The sequence below is a fragment of the Pseudomyrmex gracilis genome, unplaced genomic scaffold (genome assembly GCF_002006095.1).
Source record: "Pseudomyrmex gracilis isolate BER0280 unplaced genomic scaffold, ASM200609v1 scaffold_172, whole genome shotgun sequence".
In the NCBI taxonomy this organism is placed as follows: domain Eukaryota; kingdom Metazoa; phylum Arthropoda; class Insecta; order Hymenoptera; family Formicidae; genus Pseudomyrmex; species Pseudomyrmex gracilis.
The window spans coordinates 305,855-322,550 of NW_018020756.1; the positions used below are offsets into that span (position 1 = coordinate 305,855).

Here is a 16,696-nt window from a genome sequence, read left to right on the forward strand (position 1 = left end):
ATATGGGTGGGGATGCAAAGAGACATTATTTTACTAATTCTACGTCATTTTATATTTAAACAATAAATATACTCCGATTTTAATGCATTACTTCAGAAGCAGTACTTTATAAGTCTAATTGCAGTTTAGAATTTGTAGAGAACTAGAGATTAAAACTTTGTAAATAAAGAAAAAATTAATTTTCTCCAATTTATATATTACATCAATATATAAGGCCTATATGTGAGGAGTAGAACTGTGGAAAGATTATGGATAATTAAATCAAGAATCCGAAATCTTTTGCTTTTTGGGCAAAAGCTCTAATAAAATTATTGTTTTAGGTTTTAGTGCATTTCTTTCTACTTCTTGATAATACATTTTTTGAATACATTTTCTGTATAAAAACCATTACAGAAATTTCTTTTTCTACTATCTTCTGTTGAAGTAGTTGTGAAGTAAAACCCATCGGACAGAAAAAGGAGAAATCGAAACTAATTGTCTAAATATATTTGTTTATAAATAATTTTTATACTATTCTCTTATCGCCTCTACAATTTGAGCAATTTTTATCTTTTAAAAGTTTTGAAAATATATTGCTTACAAATGTTTATCTGAGAGATGTATCTGCTTTTGTGTTACAGTGCCTCCTCAGCGAACACTATGATAAGCACCCAGTCTTCATACTCAAGGATGTTAAGTTTAAAGAACTAAAGGCAATGATGGATTATATGTATAGAGGGGAAGTAAATATTTCTCAAGACCAATTGGCAGCACTCCTCAAAGCCGCTGAATCTTTGCAAATAAAGGGCCTTTCGGAAAGTAAAACAACCGGCAGTAGTAAGACGGAATCCAGGCCACAAAAACCCGTCTCACAACCTACAGCCCCGTCGTTAGACATTCCACACTCGTCTTCCGGTCTGACGATAGAAAAGAACAAAGTTCCTAGGCAAAGTATGACGTCAAGTTCCGTGGGAGATATACCTGAAGATACGGCTAGTCCACAGGCAAAAGGGCTCTCCTCCAAGAGGTGAGTGCTTTTGAGAGAAAAAAGAATGTCTATTACAACGAACGTGAAGATAGTTATTTTGTTTTTCTCAATGATATCGCTATAATAGTTATCTAATCTGCGTTTTTTTAAATTCGAAACAGGGAAGGTTCTCAAAGTCCGACTCCACGAAAAAGAAAGAGAATTCGAAGAAGAAGCTCGGGCGAAGAAAACACGATAGAAAATCAGGATGCCTCCAGTTCTAGTGATATGCCTCAGCAAATGAGCGTTCCGGCACTTGGAATCGCACCAGTGGCAGACGAAAAAGTTCATTCGAATCCAACTGATTCTCTCGGCAGGTCAACTCTGATGACGCAACTGACGAAACCTGCCGATGAGATGTTACAGGTAAAATGAGCAACAATTTTGTTTTTAATTTTCGCGCCAACGTCTAATAGAGACTGTCGCGAAAAGCGCTGTTTCTTTCGCTTCGTTGGTAGAAAAAACTTCGTACTTTATCCTGCTGTTTATGGTTTTTTGTTTCTACCTTTGCAGTGTGGAAACGGTGCGAAACAAATGTTTTTATTTTTTTTTATTTAAATTTTTTTGTAAGTTTTGCGCAGTACATTTTTCTTGAAAAGGATCTTCTTCAAAATATTACAATCTAACGCGCTTGTTTTGCAGTTGCCACTTGAAAAACCCGAGCCAAACGATAATTTCATCGAGCCAAAGTCTGAATTTGTAGAGGAGACGGAGGAGGGTGTCGAGGATTTGACGTTAGACGATGATATGAACGATCTTAATGACATGGAACAAGACAACAACAGAGCCGGACCGTCCCATGACTCCACCCAACATTCTGGTAAGTTTCTAAGTTTCTTTATTTTTGGTTTCGTTTCTATCGAAGCAGAAACGCAGGGTTTCCTTCTCTCGCCTAAATAATGCGAATTGTACAAAAGACGTTTTCGCATCGGTAATGCCGCGTGCAATATTATAGCGACCTTATGTACAACAGATAATTGCGTTTTCATTGAAATTTTATATGTTCTGGAGACAGTCAACGACAGTAGCGAATCTTCGATCCAAAAACAAAAAAAAAAAAATTATTTGGATCGAAGCGGAGCTTGACGTTTTATACGATTACAGTGATTCTTGAGCGGTAGTCGCGATATTTCCTAATTATGATAATCGGATCATAATTTTCATATTGATCACACGCAGGAAGGGCTTGTGCGTTGAAGGAATGAATAGTTTTGGTGTCGCGAGGTCGTTTCGTTGTTTTGTTTGTTGTCTCTTAAAACACGGGACGTGTAACAAATTGGTCGACACTAGCTTCGGTTTCCTCGTTGCAGGTGGGGGGGCGGGAGCGCGGTCTCGGTCGAGAGGGAATTTCGGTAATGACGGTGGCCGTGATGGTGCCTTATGGGCTTCCCATTTCCTCGCATGTAAAAAAGTACCAATGAGGCGGCCGACGCTCCCAGACGTTGACGTAGGCGCGTTGCTTAAATCGCTGGCGAACAAGCAGGGCAGAAAGTATAGCTTAGACTTGGTTAAAATGTCTCTGGAGGCGATATTGGAACAGGGGGTTAGCACCACTCAGGCATCCGAGATGTACGGCATTAATCGCTCGACGCTGCAGTTCTATTTGAAAAAGTTGAACGTCGTCAGGAGAAGATGGAGGCAGCCACCGGGCACCGTCCCTGTACAACAAAGACATACGTAGTGCGTATATGTGCGCGAATATTATACGTAAAAGATGTCTCTATGCATTATTATTACGTCGAATCCGATCAGCATCGATCATTAGGGTTAATAATTGTGCAATTTTGTTTGAAAAAAAGAAAAAAATCAAATTTTAATTGGATTGTCTATAAGTGAAATAAATTTCGTAGAATATATATACGCACTGCTGAATGTCTTTACTTTGTTCGCACTTTAACGTTGCACTTCGAAATTCAAACTCCGACAAGAATCACTTTCAAATTATCGTTTTAAACAATAATGATGTGCTAGGACGAGCCAAAGTAATGGCAAAGCAACGTACAAAATAATTGAACTTTGCGAACAGTCTGAAACTATCAGTATTATTTGTCTATTCCTTAGGTGTTACGTGTAAACTATTTAAACTATTTATTGTTTATAAAATGTGCGTGTGAGACATATGTTTTATGTGTGAATGTGAATGTGTGTATGCAAATATGTGTGAACAAACTGCGGTGTAATCCGCGTACTTTGCCAAAAAAATATTTGATGTGTCGAGCTGTGAATACACAGAAGGATATAGATATATTATGTAATATATATATATATAAATGTATTTCAAGCACTATCCACTGTGTAATAGGGAACACTGTTGCGACTTTTCGAAACCCTGCGTTTCGCTACTTAATTCTTTGGTCGATCTTATATATATATATGTGTCCCGATATTTTTGTTCCCCTTTAAGAGTTTATGAATAAAGCACCCTCTTGTATTCCTACTACAACATTTAATGCAGTTATTTAATTTAATTATCTACGTGTGAATATGTTAAATTATTCTCAAAAAATTTTCGAGTAATTTATTTTTTTAATTTCTCTTAGGGTTACATTTAACTGTAAATTTAAAATTTGAAAAAGTGAATAATGAATCTTGGTTTGGTTTTGATCATGAAAAAAGATTCGATATCTGATAGCGACACTTAACGAAGAACATCGGCCCTTTTTGTAGCAGGTCTTGGAACGTGGCATGTTACTGGGAATCGAAGTAATGCAGAAGGCATCTATGAAGCGGTAGGAGGGGGTAGCGGACCACAAGACGAGGTGTATCTAGCTCAGGAAGCAGCACAGCAAGCACATCGCGACTCTCAAGGTAGGCTCATCCTCGCCATTTCCAATTTGTCCCCGACCACCGTAACAATAGGCACTCGTAATTGCTTCTGCTCTTGCAACGATTTCGTTCTTCATCTGTTACGTGAACATCTCGCGCGAGTTGTTTTCACGATAAAATGTACATTTTGAAATATTTACTTTTGTTCACCATGTCTTGTAACAAGAACACGCGTACTTCTTTGAATGAGCTTCGGGAATGTAAAAAATATTGAACGATATGCATCTTTTTCTATCGCTGTAGATCAAATAGCTCATTCATAAGTGAGTACGTCGGTGAAAACATTGATGACGTGTTTATTTTATCGGTAATATGCACGTGTACGCGTATTATGTGCCTATTGCGCAGGCGGAGCGGGACTTGTTTTTTTTTCGCTGTTGATAACGTGGTTCAACCTAGATTCCGGTGCGTTCAAGTGTAGCACGGTCTCTGAAAAGAGCTTTTCCTTTGTTTTTCTATCAGGGCATGTAAGGCTTTTCCGTTAAATTTTTGAGTTCCTTCACATATCTCTCTTTTGGTTCCTTTTTTATTAACGTGGCGTTGCGACACGAGGCTAACGCAAGATGAGACGTGCGCGTTTTTTTGGTCATATCAGCAGCATGTCGTATATCATGATTTTGTTTCTGTCGTCCCACTCGTCTTCGTTGGTCTCACGATACGCAACGTTGCGACCTCTCTCTCCTTCAAAAGGAGTACGACAGCGCGGAGACGACAGTACTACCAATCGTACCAAGGAGAACACGAGACTCCTCTCGTGCCAATTTCTCACCTATTATAGCTAGCTTATTCTTTGACAACAATCGCGCGAAATAATTAACAATTGTAGTTGACGACATATAATTGACAACCCTCTTCCAAAAATCGCGAAATTCATCATTTATTCATTTTTGTAGATACTTTTAACAGCCGTAGACCAATAAGAATTTGAATTCTTCGAAGTTTTATAAATTGGATTTTATGTAAGTTTGTCGCGTTATTCTAATCACGTATCATTCATTGTACCGATTTATTATTAATGTTGAGATACTTAGAAATAATTATTAACTTAATTAAGCATCACATGGAAATAGGTTTATATATGTGAGTGTAAAAATTCAATAAGTAGATAAGTAGATAGTCGGGTAGATAAGTAAGTAGAAAGATAAACAGATAGATAAGAATTTGTTAGGAAATCTCTCTCGATTGTCTCTCGACCATTCGATCCGCTTCTTCTGCGTTCTTCTGTTTCCGAATTCCGTGCAATAGCATATGATTATATGGAAAACAAAAACAACAATATTTTGTAAAATGACAACCGTCGAGTTGTAGTTCAGCAAATTTAAAATAATAATCGAAACATCTCTGGGGTTTTGTACGCTTCTTCTCGTTACTGTGAGTTGAAAGATGAAGCCGCAGTTATGCAAGTAAGCCGAGAGCTTGCTTTGAATATCTGCTATTTTTTTAAACTAACAACCTTATTTCCATCTTCGTCTGTTCGATTGGCATTCCGTGCCTCTCGAGAAATTCGACGCTACACGAGAAACGATTTGATCGCACTACCACGTTTCGACAGCTTCCGCAGCGAAAAAGTTCATTTTACGCTGATTGTTGGCTCGACAACTTGAAGCGACCATGTGTATGTGTCCTGATGTCTGCAGTATTACCTGACTCCTAGAGTGACGTCATCCTCTAGATAGAATTTTGTCGTGAATCATTTGCTTTCAGCAAAGTCCGATGTTAATAGCGTTAGACTTCTGTGAGATGAATAATGAAGTATTGACAATTTATCTTGCATGAATAAAAGAAGAAAATTAATCTTCAAAGTAATTCTCACTGTTTGACGATCATAGTTATACGATAAAAAGTGGAACTACAAATAACATAAAGAGATTTTATGATCATCCTCGCGTACCTTCTAACACAATCGGTGGCAACATAATATATATCGAGGCAACCAGCTGCACGCTCTGGCGTGCCGTTGCTACATCTGCTACCTGGCTAACAGCTGCGCTATATTCCGCGCAGCAGATGCAGGTAGATAGCCGGTCCGACTCAAATGGTCGAGTAGTGACTATGCATATCTTTTGTTTTTCATTTTCTTCGCTGTGTTCTTTGTGACCTGGAAAACAGGCATCGTGTGAGATTTTTAAACGAGGTGAAAACCAGATTCTCTGCATTATTTCAACAACAATTTTCTCTCTTCTTTTCTAAAAGATAAAAACTTTCGACTGATGGTAAATAACTTCTAACGATTTTTTGATGGTAAATAAATTCTTCTATAATTTTCTTTTTTTCAGATATTGCGATTTCTTATGACCAAAAAGTTAAAAACTGTGCTAAGGTACGAACGTATACTTATGTTGTTGCGATTGGCTGAAGAAATAGTGATGAAGACGCGGATGCTCAATGACTGAGAGACACATTAAGGGAGATAACTCGCATTTATATATATATATTTAATATTTTTATCAGACAAAAGTAGGCTTTTGTTGAGTCGCGGACACGCGTAAGATTTTTTTTTTATTTCGTTCCGGTCGTATCTTAGTAGGGTGATATGATCGCTCTAACGAGGCGATCCAACGTGGGAGGCCAGGTAACTTCGGAGAGAGAGGAGCGACCTCTCTGTCAATGCTAGCGTTTGCTACAATCCCGGACTCTTCGCGCGATTTCTGACGCGATTCTCGACGGTGATATTCCTTTCGCGAGAGATCCTTGCACGCCAGATGCGCATGCGCATCCACAATGTTCTTGTTTTGTTTAACTTTTTTTTTTTTTTTATTCGTCACAACACGTGTGAGAATACACTGATGTTCCGTCGCTGTCTCTTCTTTACGTACATTGTCACACAAACCGTGCATTAAAAATTTGATACAGAAATTAAACATCCAACAGAGATGCTCGCATTGATAGCAAAGGTCGTTTATTTTCCACCGTCAGAGACTTGTTGCCTTGAATCTAGTTTTCGATCGGCCATATGTATGATACGCAAAAGAAAGTGAAAAGAAAAAAGGGGCATGTTTTTTTTAAAGTTTTTTTTTAAGGCTGTGCTCGAGTTTATCGCGATGATCGATCTTGCCGTTCTTCTTTCAAGCCCCGACGCGCTTCGAAAAAATTAATACGAGTTTTCCTTCCGTTTTGGTTTGGACTTTCAACTTTTAAAAGCTCTCTCTCGTACATGTCGTTTTGATTTATCGCTTGTTGCATCTTCACGCGTCGAAGTCTCTCCGAGAGTTCGCGAGTTTTAGGACCGGAGTTGCGCCACGTTGTTCTCAGCCTGTAGAAAACATGGTTTTTCTTCTTTCTCGTGACTCTGTCTCGCGGAAACACGAGAAGCGTTCCCGGCGGCCAGACACGCGGTAAAGGTAAACGCACGCGATAACGCCTGTCCGAAGGAACGTTTGCCGAACGTTTCGCACACAATTCTCGCGGATGATCAATCGTCGCACTTGAATCTTCGGCCGCTTCTTCGGGCAACAGTGAAACGATCGCGTTTGCCTCTGCCGATCCGGGATTGCGAATCTCATACAGACGGAGATAATACAGATAAATAACAACAGATAAAAAGTCAGCCCATTGTAGCCGTGACGTGTTTTTTTTGTTGGTGTGAAGAAAGATGTTGGATTGTGCATGTGACGGAGAAGAAAGTTCACGTCTGTCTTTGTGCTCGGGAATATGTCGTATTCTGACACAGAGAATACAATTCTGTCTCGGAAACGCCGGGTACGTCGATGTACGGCCAGTCGCGTGCGCGGATTCTTTCTCGGTATAATTTTCTCTCTTTCTCTCTTCTGTCCTTCCTGCCCTTCTTCCTGCTCTCTTAATATCAAGGAATCATCGCGGGGGTCTCTTCCTTTTTTTTTTTTTTTTTACCCTTTTCTTATTTTGCACGATAAGAAAAGTGGAGCGAGGGAACTCGATAAATCCTCCATTTTTCTGCCTTCATTTCCTTCTTTTTGTTACCCTCATCTGTCTTTCAACGTCCTCAAACGTGCGCTTCTTGCGTAACATATCGGCTGGTCGTAAATCACAAAACCGGACGTTTTCTCGTCCAGTTGGAGGTGCGAAGAATTGACGAAATCTATCGGGATTAATTCGGAGGGATTTTTGTTGTTTGAACGTCACGTTCTCGATTGCACATGCAACTGGTTGAGAATCTTTCACGCGACTGTGAAAGACGCGGCTCTCTCTTTTGTTATTACGAGTCTCTGTCAAAGCAAAACGAACAAAAAAAGCACGTGCCCGCGCATCATAGATCTTGGTCGCGCAAGCGCGCGCCAAGATTACTTGCAATACGATATAACGATGTGTGAACAATATATATATTACATATTCATATATATATATATATATTTTTTCTTTGTTCATTCCGTGTATGCGTACACTCGATAGTTTTTAACCCATTTGTGCCATATATATATATATTTTTTTTTTGAGCGTAATTCGTCTTGCATGCCATGCTTCCTATACGGTAGTGTAACTATTACACCTTAACTCTCTTGCGGAGGTGCGCAAGCGCGATGCGTCTCTTACGCGCATCGATGGTGTGCTCCCCACGTATATATATAATAATAATGCATGGTGGTGGTGTAGATAAATAAAATACGGTACTTATATATCGTGAAAGAAAAAACTCTTTAAAACTCGCGAATTTTTAGTCTGATCTCCCCTTTGCAACGCGCTCGCACACATTCGACAAATCAAATTTATTTTTACTAACCCACGTGTACATAACTCGCTTCTTTGTTCGTAACGCATAAAACATGAACTACTGAAAAAAAAAAGAAAAAAAAAGAAAATTAACCCAATCACATATATATCTATTTTTGTGGCTCTCTCATATGTGGCATACACACGTGCGTCTCACGTGTATGGTATTTACATATGAGCGTCCAGAAACGAAAGGGACTTCATTTATATTAATATGTATATGTATACACGTATACTTCGTATATATAATATGCTTTAACATATATTTTATATATATATGTAATACTTTCTACTCGATATATATTATATCGCTATATATTATATATATAATTTATATATCGATTACGTACAAAACATTTTACATCGTTGTCATTACCCATGGTATTGTACTTTATTCGTTGTTTATTCGACTCTCATGTTTGTTTTTGTTGTACTATGCCATGTCACAATTTTGCTCTGTATCTTCCTGTTTTTATTTTTCACCCCTCTCCAAGTGTCTAGGCGATGATGACGATAAAGAAGGAAGAGCTCGAGAGTTCGGAAAGAAGAGATGAAGAAAAAGAAGCTCTCGCCAGCTGATGCGATCGAGCGATTTCTCGATCGCGGCGGCGACGGCGGTGGCACAGCATTCGGAGCTTCTCCGAAAAGTTTTGAAAGAAGACGAATGAGACGTCGAGAAAAGAAGAGAGAAGAAATTCGCAAGCGCGTTCTTTGCGCGTTTGCGGAACATACACACAGAGAAAGAAACTCGCGCATTCTCGAGTCGGTTTCGTTCGGCAAAAACGTTCGGTAAATCTCGTAACGTCGCGAATTTTTCGTCTTTTATCTTTCGGATTTTAGTTCTTTTCGTTTTTTTTCGAAATTATCTTCGTTCTTATTTCGGTGACACTTCTTTGTTCAAGATCTTCGAACAGAAAAGTTTATGATCGAAAGATTTATTAACCGATTGTCGAATGCCAGAAACTCTTGTAACTAATATTCGAATCCGCAGGATTCGGATGTTTTAACGCGCGTGTTTTTTTTGCATTCGCCGGTTAATTATCGTTCGCTCATTTTTCTCGCGATTTTTTACGCGCGCGCAGCTGTTTCGAGCAAAGTCGCTCGGAACGAGACTCGCGCGCCGCTTTTCTTAACATTCTCAAGAAAGAAGATCGAAGGTCAGCAGCACGGGTAAAATATGAGGTAATTAATGAGGTAAAGAGAAACGTTTTAATTTCAGTAGAAGATAAGAAAGGAAGACGAGATATATGTTGGTAATAAAGATACTAATATGCATCGTAATCATAATCCGCATTCGAAATATCGCGCATTCTCAACATGCATTACTTATTACTCATATTTCCGCATTTATTCAATTATGTAACATCTTGATTAATTGTCGATCTGTATCGCAAGTAGAAACAGGCTCTCACGTGCAAAATAACGAGTCTAATTAGTGGTAAGACGATTAGAATTGCTTCTTACACGTGATAAGATGGTTTTTATTTGCGATATAATGTTTCTTCGTTTTTTTTACACAGGAGGTGTGTTATGTGCAAATATATTACATACACTTATGTGTGCGTGTGTATATGCAGTGTGTCTGAGAAAAAGTGAATGTGTACGGGTGTTTGCATACAAAGTGTTTATTATATATTTAAACCTGTTTTTTTTTTTTTTTTTATATACAGTTATGTTGATTGGGATGCATTTTTATTATCGATAACAGATTTTCTTTTGCGTTTCTAGAATAGTAAGAGAATAAATTTTTATGTCTCTTACTACTTGGCAACAACAATCTAAAGTGATATGAAGACGCCAAATATTTTCCGGTTTTTTCGTTAATATCTCGCGTTTTGTCGAGATTTTAGAGTGAATAGTCATTCTTAACATTTCGAGATATCGATAGTTGAGAATTGATAGTAATACGATCTAAAATCTAGAAAAATCGCGCTACGGGAGTGTTTTACTTCATGTTTATGGAAAAATAGAGATAGCATGACTTTGCGTCATTGCTTGTACGTGGCCAGGAAGGTCGAAGAACAGCAGCTTTTTCTGCTATTTTGAACTTCTTAGTAGGCTTGGCGTAGCAAGGAACTCATTGTCATTTTTTCTAGTTTTCCAACTTTGGCGATAGCGTTAGAACGAAGAAGAAAGAAGAAAGAAGATCGAAGAGAAGCTAATCGAGAAAGAATAGCAGCATTGGTAATTTCTGAGTTTTTTATTTTTGAGACTCAGAAACTGATGCGCGGATCGGATTTGAATTTCTAAATATCCGCATTTAGGATTTTTGGATCTTCAGAAAATTGTCCGTTTTGCATTTATTTATTTTTCTCGTTCTTCACTCGCGACGTGTTTTTGTTCGACTCGGTCGAACATACGCGAAATGTGTTTTTTTTTTAACTAGAAGAACTGGGAGTGAAGACGTCATGTTTTAGTTCGAAGGTCTCGCTTTTTTTTGAGCCTTTGAACGAAAACACAGAAGACATCGGCAGTTTGTCTCGTTGGATTGGTAATGTATCGCCTGGATGGTATAGTATTGGTAAATTTTTTATTTTACCTAGCCTAAGATTAGCGAATTGAAATATTTTAATTTCACACATAGTTTATAAGTTGCGAGCGTTACATTGCGATGTAATATTTTAAACATTTATGCGTATCAATTTATAGCATATGGTTTTCACACATTTTAGTTATTAAGTTGTAAACTCTCATCGTATTTCTTGATCGTATAATCATGAATTTTTTGAATTACAGAGTTTTTTCGATTTCTGTTGCGTGAATGTTTGAGTGAAATTTATAGAACTTTTTATTCTGTAATCTCATCTCAAACTAGACATGTGCAGAAATCAGAACGTGTGTTTTGTAGGTGATTGTAAAAATCTAATTTTTTTTGAGTGAGAACATGTGTTGCGTGCAAGCAAGTCTTTGAATGAATAAATATGATTTATTTTAATAATTTTATAATAGTTGTACTTACAATGTAAGACCGCTCTTTTTATTGAAAAATTTTACATTGCCCTTATATTTACAGAAACGTACGTTTTCCGTACAAATATCTCACATCTATTTACAGATATTTTATCGGTTTTTTTAAATGGAAATCTACAATAATTTATGATTTCCATAATAAAAAACGAGTTATTAATACGATCGGATTGTCGATTATTGTCACGATTGATCGTGTTTACGAAGATCATTCTGTCAAACGGCTGCTTTCAAGAATGCACTTGGCTTTTTTGAAAGCTTTGAGATAGTGTGTTGCTGGTGATAGAAGAATATGTTGTCACAACGAATCTTGCAGGTATCAGTTTGATAAGAGGTAAATGAGAGAAAGGTTTATATAATGCGTAAGTATTTAGTCTTGCGTGTTGTATCGGCACGTAAGATACTTTTTCATTATATTTTATGTGACATAAGATATAAGTTTGGCACAGAAATAGTTAAGTCTCAAAAACGTTTAATCAATCAAAAATTTTGATCCAAGTTGTCGAGAATATTTCTTTGCAATATGTTTCGAGATTAATTAGAACATTTATCTATTTCCGTCGCCAAATATTTATATGTACTTACATTAGATATACGATATTTCTCTTGGCACGTTTCTCTAAATTCGTTTTTATTTTATTTTGTGTGAGACATAGTTATCAAAGTTACATATCGTATTTTTCTAAAGTCAAATTTTTTTTTTTTTTTTAAGAAATTTGCATAAATTCAAGATACACGATGGATATATAAAACAAGTTTTCATTATCTACGTACTGACAAGCGGTGAATATTACACTGACGCTTGTCAGTCAGTAAATTTTGAAGAGATTTGTTTCGTAACTCTCGTCGACCTGATACGTTTTGTTAAAAAATTTAATTTCAGTTCAGACATTCGTTTTGCAAACTTTAAAAATCGCGCTATGATCACCGAACGAGAAACAAGCTATCATCATGCCGTTAAAATTCCTGTATATTCTTTCCTTTGTCCATTCCCGCGGAAAGATTTTAAGCTTCGTGATATCGAATATGACGTAAAACCTGGATTTCTTTATCTCGTGCACATCTCCTTGGAAAGATAGCGTTGAAGGTATGTTCGTGTGAATCTCCTCGTATGAGTGGAACATTTTTCTCAAGTTAGTTTGTGTTTGTTCGAAAAGACGATAAAAACGCGTGTAGAAATTTTTCTTGATTTCTCGAACATGCAAAATCCAAAACTCAGATCGCGAGATTGCAAGTTACATTCCTGGATCGGTCGGAGTCTAAGGCGCCAGATTGCGAACGATCTATCGACTGTTCTTGCATCTCGTAATTCGGTAAAGATCGTTAGCTATTTATTATGAGAATTTCTTGTCTCAAGAAGTTGGTGAAAGCTCTTGATATTATACAGCAAGATACTTATTTTTTAATTCACATAAAATGTTTAACGAAGCTCAGATTTTTATTCAAAATTACTTTGTATTACTTGCAGAATTACGTGTGCGCTTACATGTCAAAAACTTCTTTACAATCATTCGGATATTTTGCGAGTAGCGACGCAAAAATTGATAAAATTTGTATACTGGAATTGCGCCGCTTTTCGCAGATGTTCGAATGAAATTACGATTAATAAAACTAATTAGTATCAATAATTAAAGTATATAAATATAGTTTTAATAAAAATCTGAATAACAAATTGGACAGTAAAGAACACGCGAGAGATGCACTTTTGAGAGAACATGTAAATAAAGAAAAAAAATTCAAATTTTCGAGGAAAATCCGAAAAAAGGAGATATCTCCGTGCTCGCATTTTCGTTAAAAGTTTGAATAACTTTTACCTGTAATTAGAAATTGATTGCAAGCTTGTTGCGGGTCTCGCAGAGATTTCAAGTCAATTTTAAATTACAGCAGAAGCATGTTCGTAAAAAAGTATTTGTTTTTATTTAAAATCAACGTGAATGAGAAGTGACTTCCGTCTACGTAGGTCTGAAGTCGATAGGGATGTCAATTCAAATTCACAAATCAAGCACAAATAGAGATGATAACAAAATTATTTGCAAAACAATATCTTGTTGACGTTTCACATCGCAATCATATCTTCTATAAATACAAATCTCTCGGAAAATATGTTTTGCTGAAAATGTTGACATGACGATTCACGTAACAAATCACGATTATTGAATCTCGTCGCACTCACTGTCGCTCTGTTAATTCTTGCTGCGCAGCGATTATTAATCAGTGTTGCAGTGTTTTGCGCGAGTGACGACTGCGACTGTCTAATCTTCGCTACTGACGTATCAATGATAATCATACAAATAATTTTTTTTTATGTTAGCATTTTATGTAAACAATTATATAAATATTTTTCATACCATCATAACAAAGACGAAACGAGACTGCGGTACGATTCATTTATTCCTCTTTGAGTAAATTTCGGCGGGAGAGCGTCACTTTTCACAGAGGAAGTTATATGCTTTCTGAGAGATACAGAATCGGGAGGGGAGGTTACCACGGTGTTTCAGGAACTATTTTGGCTAACATTGTTTGCGGAGCTGGAATGTCTGGTAGATGGGAGTCTCCGACACCGATGATACAAATACGAGATGAACGACGTGACAGAAGGTGGGGGCTCACTAGGTTCAAAAGACTCAAAATGTCCTAAACAAAACTGGCAATTGAGTTGTTGGAGCTTCGCGACGAGACGTTTTCGAGGGAGTAGCAGAACCGAGGCCACTGACACAGGAGGGCAACAGCAGCAGAGATATGTCACTTAGTAGCAGCGATCCTTTTTCTCATTGTGTGACTTCTGTTTTTCTTGACGCTTCAAACTTCGTTCAGGAAGATTAAAAAAAAAAAAAAATCGCGATGCGCCAAGTAACGAATGATGAGTTTCCGCATTCGTCGTATCTGGCCTACGTTCACGCACTAGGTAACTAATTCAACAAAATACATGTATATTTTATTCATATGTATATGTGTTAGTGTGCATTTGATGTCGAATAATCGATCATTGTTATCTGCTGTCCATGGGTGCAGATGCGATGTTGGATTATTCTATGAAAATGACAAGTCAAATTTCGCGTTGATTTCCAAGCAGAAACTGGGAAAATTAAAATATTTATTTGAATTATTATTTTTATTGCAAAGTTAATGTCTTTAACTTGCTTGGAGCTCAACTCGATTTTCTGATTCATTCACAGATTAGTATCGCGGATTTTTATTTGATCGAGTTACCTAGTGAAGCGACATAATTACGAATTTCATAAATTTGTCACTTATCTTCGCTCGCGACATAATATTGCTGGATTCGGTTACCTCTTAAAGGTTTTTGTTTTTTATTTTTGTTCTGATTAAAAGTACCGTATGAAATTCAGTTTGTTAACTTTCGATTATCAATTTTATTAAAATCAATTGTTTGTGGTATTGTGAAAAACAGTTGAAAGTTTTATAATACTTATAAAAAAAGGTATAAAGAAATACTTTATTATACTATTCTATGAAGAGTTATCTAAAAATTTACAGTCTCTATGTGCACTTCATATGTTTAATTCGCGCGCGCGCGCGCAAATCGTTAATTGTTTTATGTTAGTAATGTCATAAATTTTGTAAAAAAATTTTATAAATTTTTATATGGTCTTTTATTTACAAAACAGTCGTTCAGAAAACGATATTCGGTTTTATTAACCACTTTTGTAAATCAAATCGTAAAAACGATGCGATGTTAATCGCCAATTGTTAAAATAAATTACTGCGAAGAGTTAATCAGGCATATGTATTGCATTGATGTTTTTTAACATTTGTCATTAGTTTTAATTGAGTGTAAAGGTAACATGTTCAACGATTATTACATGCATTTTAAATATATTCGAAATTGTTTACGATGGTTTTTTACACAATTGTCTGTAGTATTAATTTCTAAATATTCCTTAAATCGTTTAGTGAGAAAACTTTTCGTTTTCTTATTTGTTATGTCATTGTATAAAGGATTATTCTATCAGTCGGGGTTTCCTTGATTCCTATGAATTTAATACACGCTAAAGAGCTAAACTCAAAATAGTAGTGCGTTGCGTACGAGTACAAAAACTATCAAATTGGTTATCGGTGATGTGAAGATCGAAGAATAGCGTCTTGGTATAGCGGAGCTTTTTTGTACACGTGTATTTATTGCGAAATAATCAACGTATAAAATGGATTCGAAATCAGCAAATCGTCGTCTTTCCTGTTATCGATTGCTCCGAATGTGTGCACCTTAGTCTTATCTTGTTCATTGATAATAAATGCAGATGATGAATAACTTATCGATCATGTGATCAATAAGTTCCGACAAAATTTTGAACTGATGTGTGCACATGAGGAGACTTCAGTTTTTGTCTTTCGGTAATCTCTTGATGTTTCGTATTGATCGACCTCGAGCTGCATTCGACGTTACCCTCGTCATCCATGAATGCGAATTCTCTACCAATCGATGGACCAGAGCAGAGAAGACAAATAAAAACTTTTTTAAACAGAGAACGTTTCTTTGTTTTATTGCGCGATTCCTTTTCCCTTTTTCAGGTATTGTGTATTTTCAGGTATTCAGGTAATTTGTGTCTTGTACAGGAATTTATTAATTTTGTTCCTTCTAACTCTACTCATAAAATAAAAATGCAAAAATTTGAGTGAAATGATTTATTATCGTAAAGTTAGATAATTTGTTTTAAATATTGTTTTTGTTTTTTAGATTTTTTGTATCATTGACGAAGTGCTTCTGGAAAATTAATTTCACGATTAGACACAAGGTTGTTACATCTAGTTTTTCAAGACTTGATTTATTTAATTGTTATAGATTATAAAATTAGGTTTTAATATATGAATTAAGTTGCAATAAATTTTTTGTGTTTTGAAATTATTCAGATTGATTCTACAGTGCACAAGAAAAGTAACTTGAAAATCGCAAGAGAGAGAAAAGCGTTTTAAAAAGAGAAGGAAAACAATTTATAAATGAACTGCAGTTAGAGCAGAGCAACGGAGTGTCTAATCTTATCGGCAGCAAGACTCAAGTTGTTACAATAAACTTTCTAATCGAGTTCTGAAAATCAGAGTTTTATGTCAATATTAAAAAAAAATAAGATTTGATAATAATGCTTTTTTGTCTGTCATTGAAATACGTTATTTTTTAATTTTAAACTTAAGTGAAATTTTTATTTCTCTCGATATTTGAAGATAGTATCTCCAGATTTCTTGCTTCTACAATCA

The 16,696-nt window shown here is 36.3% G+C and overlaps 1 protein-coding gene across 13 annotated transcripts in view; it reads left to right on the forward strand.

The window, feature by feature from the left end:
* The window catches only part of LOC109857780 (longitudinals lacking protein-like), a 42,699-nt gene that overhangs the window by 5,885 nt on the left and 20,118 nt on the right, over positions 1-16,696 (forward strand). For 12 of the 13 annotated variants that reach the window (XM_020434455.1, XM_020434453.1, XM_020434459.1 and 9 more), the window contains exons 3-6: positions 621-1,006; positions 1,129-1,372; positions 1,649-1,826; positions 3,674-3,814. In XM_020434455.1, the coding sequence (XP_020290044.1) occupies positions 621-1,006; positions 1,129-1,372; positions 1,649-1,826; positions 3,674-3,814 (949 nt within the window). The remainder of the gene's footprint in view (positions 1-620; positions 1,007-1,128; positions 1,373-1,648; positions 1,827-3,673; positions 3,815-16,696) is intronic. The other variant, XM_020434457.1, reaches the window with a different exon arrangement.